At 33.7% G+C, this 6989-nt stretch overlaps 1 protein-coding gene across 1 annotated transcript; it reads right to left on the bottom strand.

Moving 5' to 3' along the window:
* Positions 1–6130, bottom strand: LOC132740460 (uncharacterized; the record flags this gene model as incomplete). The annotated part of the gene is given in 3 exon segments (XM_060728361.1): positions 1–142; positions 1746–1937; positions 5675–6130. Coding segments are annotated over 3 exon segments (389 nt in total), but the record flags the coding sequence as incomplete, so codon positions are not given.
* Positions 6131–6989: the final 859 nt, after the last annotated feature.

The following is a 6989-nucleotide window of genomic DNA, read 5'->3' as shown; positions in this document are numbered from 1 at the left end:
ATTAAAAACAGGTTCCCCTGCACGGCCTTGTCGTTATTGACGGGTAATAAATTCCTGCCTTGGTCTTGACCTTCAAACATGTCTACTTCTTTTCTTAATAATTCCTTGAAGAAAAGAGTGAAAAATTCTCGTGTGGGTCCACCTTGAAGAAAAATAATAAAATTTAAATAAGGGACACAACTCTATTTACACTATTATCAGTACATCGCCGGTTTGCAACAAATGTAATTTGACATAAGATAAACGATTTTATTATTATTCATATTCTAAACAATAAATTTAGAAAGGTACAGAAATTTGAAATTTTATAAAGAGAAGAAATATTTTTATACATGTTCTTAATTGCATGGACAGATTCGACCTGGTTCTAGCCACATCCATTTTAAATCTTTCACAAATGATGCAACACACACACGTAATAATCCATATCGATGAACGAGTTACATCACAAATTTGCTCAATTTTGCATTTAATTTGTCTGCTTACAAACTGGTTGGTTGTGTGATAGAACTGAAACTTTATCTTTTTTCCTTCTTGTTAAAATGACCAAGCAGCTATTTGTTATAGACTAGAAAAAGGATGGACTTTTTTGAGACCATCGAATTTCCGCCAAATTTCTACGCATAGCGACGGCACATCCAAACTATAAGTGCAGTAATAGTTCCAGAAAATGCCTGCTAATTCTGGTTAAAACATTGGTAGCCATATCTTTTTGAAGTATTGCATTGTATGTATTAAATATCCTATTGCTCTGTATTGTACTGATTTGTTTCATTTTTTTCTTTATTGCCCATTATATGACCTGAAATTGTACGTTAAAGGAACTCCACTGAGGTTTTTTGACATGATGGGACTGAAATTTTTTTTCCAAATAAATGTACGGTTTGATTTAGGTTTAGCCCATTAATCTTTGTGCAAAATTTCAGATCATTCGCGCGCTTCGTTTTTTCAGAATAATTATTCAAATTGTAAAAAATGACCCAAAATGAAAAGCGTTTACACGCTTTTCACTCAATCGGGCTAAGAAAAGCATAAAACTACGATTTTCAATTTATTTCAAAGTATATTTCTTAAATATCTTTGCATAATTTATATTTCTGTTTAAAGTGCCCCAGCTCATTTATGAATAAGAAATTCAAATGTTATGTTTGTAGGCTTTTAAACCGCAGTGGAGTCCCTTTAAGTTGTTTCACATAACAATGTGCCTATGTAAGTACAAGTTATGCAATAAAATCTGTTCTGTTTTGTTTAAATTTCCCGCAATTGTAGAGCTTAAGTAATAGAAAGTACATCTAAACACGAGGCTATCTGCCTCGAGTATAGATTAGATTGCCGAGTGTTTTGATATTTTTTCTCTCTTGTATCATAGTCAAAAATGAAAACAGGATCCTTCTTATCACAATATGAAACCCCAGAGAAAAGTACCCAACAATCGATGAGCTGAATATGACATTTCTATCGTTACATCTTTCCCTGTCGTCACAGTAACTAAACTCCAGAGAAATGAACCAATCAATGAACATGCTCTAGAGTGCGGGTAACTAATAACTGCACTCCAGTTACACTGTGCATGTATGTGTATACGATTTAACTCTGACACGTATTCAACAGGAAGGTCTCCAAACTATGATACAAATGATAATTTAATTCACCCGACAGTGCACAAACAAAGCTTTAAAGTATTTAAACACGATTAATTGCCTCACGATCCCCGCTGTCTCCCGGGGCCCATTGTGAATATTTACCTAAATCTGTATATTGTTCCTTGACACCTTCAGTTGTTATGACTATCTCGAGGGGACTGTACTCACATCCTGGCATTTTAAAATACGGCAGAGCAGATCCTATAATGTCTGAACGCTCCACGGTCAATACATTCTTTGGTTTTGTTTGCAGCTTTTTCAGATCATCAAGGAGAATCACTAAATCACTTTTCTCTGCAATTAATATACAGACGATTATCTAAAATAATTGAATTTGTTATCTATCGACATACCCATGCTACCCTGTTTTACAAGAGTACATGTTTTTTTTTCCAGTCACATATCAGCAATAAAATTATTGTTTAGTTTCCAAAATAGATAAATGATAGTCGGAAAATAAATACAATATTATCAGGTAAATATCATTTATAAAAATTACCATGTATCGTTTAAAATTTTAAAAGAAAAGCTCTATTCCATTTCAATGATAATATATAACAGCTAGTTTTAATAGGGATTATTTAGCCATATAACTGGCTTTACAGGCGCAGTGCAAACTTCGAAACTCTTGACATTTATTTCTCTGAATTTGAGTTTTTGTTTGAACAATCCCGAGTTGTGTACCAATTTATATGCTTTCAGTTGTCTTATAATCATTACTGACTAAACAATGTTATAAGTAATGCAAATAATATCGGTGGTACATCATCTTGTATTATATCTGGAACTTTAACCCATATTCGGCTGAATTTCTTAAATGAACTCGTCCGGCTTCTATTTTTTCAATCTGTCTATTATTATTTAGGGAAGATATCTCGATGAGAAATATGACAGTAGTCAACCAACAGAGCTGAGCCTGTTCAGACAGCACGTATGTCCGGGAGTGGGTCAATATGTAAATGTAAAGTGTATTTTCTAATTTGGCTTATGATTTTTATGCTATGCTTCAGAAATTGATATTGTAGTAATATCCGTGTAAGATTTTAAAATCAATAAGGTTCCTCACTTTTCATTGGCCAGATTTGATATTGTTGTACACTTTGTGAACGATTTTGAAGGTGCCTAATTATATTCAAGTTAACTTTCATTTATTGTAGTTAAAAATGACTTTTATTATGTTATAAATTATATTTCTTTAGTTCTCTTTAATTTATAATAGTATTGTTTAAATGCTTCACTATCAATTTTACCAGTGATATAACGGTTGATACAAAAATAAACGCAATTGCATTAATAAATTTTAAAGAATAAGTGTTTAGGTGTATCATAAGAAATATAAAGGACACTATTTTATGGTGGGTATTGTTGGGCAAACACAACACTTCGACTTCCTGAATGAAGGTAGAGTTTTCCACTTACAAACTGAAATCGTTGAATCTCATTGGCTATATAGCATTTTACAATAGTTACCAATGCTTTTAAATTTTCATTAATTCTATTTTGAACAACTTATTTTACATTATTAACCTAGACATGAATGACATTTTATAAGTTCCGTCTAAAATAACGAGACGACCAATAACGCTCACGATTCCAGACTCTCACGTGCATGAAAATAAGGAAAGGCACAACATTAAAAAAACCTCCGAACTCATTTAGGTCTCTCAGTAAATAATGTTCAGTGTTCATAATATCATGCGTGTGTGATTTCTGATATGTTTAAAGTGACATTATGTCCATCCAAGAGTATATAGTTAGTGAACTGGGAAAAGTCAAAATAAGTTTACATTTTGCCATAATTCCTTTCAATTTCAAAATTCATTTCGCACGAACGATAAATATTTAGCATGGTCCAAGGAAATTTCTAAAAATATCCATCGGAAATTACCTGTAACGTTCAATTTTCAAAAAAAGAGTGGAGCAGTCTTTTTATATTTTAAACAGATTTATATTTTATTCCAAACATTTTCCACAATCAACTGTTGGTCAATCACACCATAACAGTCAATGTTTTTATATACATGTATATACTCAATTTAGTTAATCTTCATGATGAAAATAGTAAATAATGTCACTTTAATTGATTTGAATCTCATGGTTTTTGCATATAAAAAAGGACATATAAGTTTATGTACAAGAAAACCTTAGTGAAAGATACAATAACCGGATCGTAACAGTTTCTTTTAGAAACATATCTTACAGTTGTTCCTAGATCTAACCATCAGATACTATATCAACTGTTGTATATATAAGAATTTTTACAAAATAATAAAAAAAAAAGAAGAGTAATTGGGTCTATCGAATTTAAAGTGTCTCGGTATTTGCATTAATTGATATCCCTGATCCAAGGTTTAAGTTATTAAGTAATTATCGACAAATCGTTATTGATATGCCTCCCGTTCAATTTTGATATTTATTAACTGAAGCGAAAAATATTGAGAACGAATCAAATTATTATGTTTTGTTCGTGGTGGTGTCTGCATTAGAATGGGAATTCTAATTACTGTCATTATTAAACAAGCGCTGACCTTAAATCTCTTCATGTATTCCATACTTCGAAATAACCTTTTCAAGTAAAGGCAGGTTTACTTCGGCCGAGAATCTTATTAAAGAACGCCGGAACAAGAGAACATAAGACAAATATCAGTCGTATTTTTGCTCTTTTCACCCCGTCACGTTAAATTTCATCTACTGTTTATGATTAAATATAAGAGAAAATGCACGTGCTAAATTTGTGGTCAATCAACGATCTCTACTTATGACATTAACTCATATATTGCCTGAAGTAAATGTGATTGTTTAGCCATTGCAACCATTGTCAAGCCTGAACATCCTTGCAATCCGTACATATACTGATGACTATCGTGCTGTTTTTTTTTTTTTTTGCCACGTCATACTTTCGCTGCATGGAGCGCCAGGCGAAACACGAAAATACGACAGTTATTACCACAAAGTTACGGAATGCCGTTAGGGCCATCTCCTATGAATATGTTGATCTGAAACGCGATAGTCGATAGTACGGTGGTGAAAACGCGAAATAACGAAACTACGATGATGAAAACGCGAAAGTACGATGATGAAAACGCGATAGCATAATGATGAAAACGCGACAGTACGATACTACGATGATGAAAACGCGATAAACTATCGTGTTTTCACCATCGTACTGTCGCGTTTTCACCATCGTAGTTTCGTGATTTCGCGTTTTCATCATCGTTCTGTCGAGTATCGCGTTTCAGATCAAACCATTAATAGGCGATGGCCCTTACGGCATTCCGAAACGCGATAGTCGATAGTACGATGGTGAAAACACGAAATCACGAAACTACGATGGTGAAAACACGATAGTACGATGATGAAAACGCGAAAGTACGATGATGAAAACGCGATAGTACGATGATGAAAACACAACAGTACGATGGTGAAAACGCGATAGTACGATGATGAAAACGCGATAGTACGATGGGGAAACGCGATAGTACGATGATGAAAACATGACAGTACGATGATGAAAACTCGAAATCACGAAATTACGATGGTGAAAACGCGACAGTACGATGGTGAAAACACGATAGTTTATCGCGTTTTCATCATCGTAGTATCGTACTGTCGCGTTTTCATCATCGTACTATCGCGTTTTCATCATCGTACTTTCGCATTTTCACCATCGTAGTTTCGTGATTTCGCGTTTTCACCATCGTACTATCGACTGTCGCGTTTCAGATCAACACATTCATAGGCAATGGCCCTAACGGCATTCCGTACAGAGTCGTATTATCGTGTTTTCGCCTTGCGCCCGGCGTAGCCAATGGACGACGAAGTGGCGAAGTTGCCGTATTTTCGTGTTGTAAATTTTGGTCCCACGGAGTTAAAGTGATATCTCCACACCCCCCCCCCCAAAAAAAAAAATAGATAAAAAAAATGACAGTTAAAAAATGGTATCTAAGGGGTAAGCGACAGTAGTTTGATACAAAATGTTCAGTAAATATAAGCATTTGAAGCAAAAATAAGAAAAAGGAAAAGAAACATACCGTGACGTTCCTTTTGCTTCTTGTGAGTCTCTTCTTTACCACCAGAGTTCCCCATTTTTGTTTACGTTTAACAATAGTAAAAATGTTAAAATAATAAATAAAATCTTTCACCGTTGTTTACAATAAGTAATTCACAACAATATTTTTTTTTATGTTCAAAATGACATCCAATTGTTCTTTTTACACTTAAAAAATACACAAAACATTATAAGACCGTTATCGTGATTTAAAATCTACAAAGCTATTATTCAATTTACAACGCAATTTGATATACATTTCGACTATATCTTAATCGATTTTTGGGTTCAAAGAGGAAGTTAGAATAAACTGGTAAAACAACGTTGTTAAAATTTATTACGTTCAATATCGATCTCCGAACGTTCGAACATTAACATTCGTTCTTAATATACATGTTTATTTATTGTCACACAGACATTTCGAAAGAGTTGAAGAATGAACGCTAAAGCGGGAAGTTCTGGAGGAACACCCAAATTTGGATTTTTCGCGGTGAGTTTATTACAGCTATTTAGTAGAAATTCTATTTTTTAAACAGTGGAATTGCTCGAGTAAGAATAAATTGATATAAACATACGAGAGGGAAAAGCGCAATATCTATCAATCGTACCAAAAGCAACGACACATGTATTCTGTTTTTACTGATAAGATAAAATAAAAAATAAAAAGTTTACACGCAAACCACATTATTGATAGACTGATTGATCTATCGATCGATTGATTAACTGACTGGTTTATTAATTGATTGATTAATGAATTGAGTAATCAGATTTTACGATCATGCTTAGCATTCTTCCCTACAGTAAATTAAACATGTCATAATATTACCCTTCAAAACCTGTTGTTGTCTACAAATCGGAGGTTTAGAGGTCATTGTGTATTCGGTATTCTATTTGTCTACCTCTGAGCACTGCCAACCCCTCTCACGAGTGTTATAGGCATGAATAATGCACGTCGGATCTATTAGTAAATGGTGTAAGAGGAAGTAAAACCCTGAAAATGAACATTATCAGGGAAATAAGAGACATATAATGCTTATAATAAATTATTGCTTTATTTTTTAAAGTTTTTTTTTAACTACAAGATTGAGAAGTCAACAACGGTGGTATAGAGGTGACATGTGTGTATTTTTGTTTATCTCGTGCGCAGGAGATACTAGGTCTTAGTAATGGTCACGACATAATATTTCGTGTGCACCACTTAATTACTAGTATCTCGTGCGCACGACTTAGTAACTCGTGATCACGTTATAGTATCTCGTGCGCACCTTTTAACTATCTTGTGCGTACCACTTAGTAAC

Source organism: Ruditapes philippinarum, unplaced genomic scaffold, assembly GCF_026571515.1.
Source record: "Ruditapes philippinarum isolate M1 unplaced genomic scaffold, ASM2657151v2 ctg23057_1_1_1_1, whole genome shotgun sequence".
In the NCBI taxonomy this organism is placed as follows: Eukaryota; Metazoa; Mollusca; class Bivalvia; order Venerida; family Veneridae; genus Ruditapes; species Ruditapes philippinarum.
This window is presented reverse-complemented; position numbering and strand designations above follow the sequence as displayed.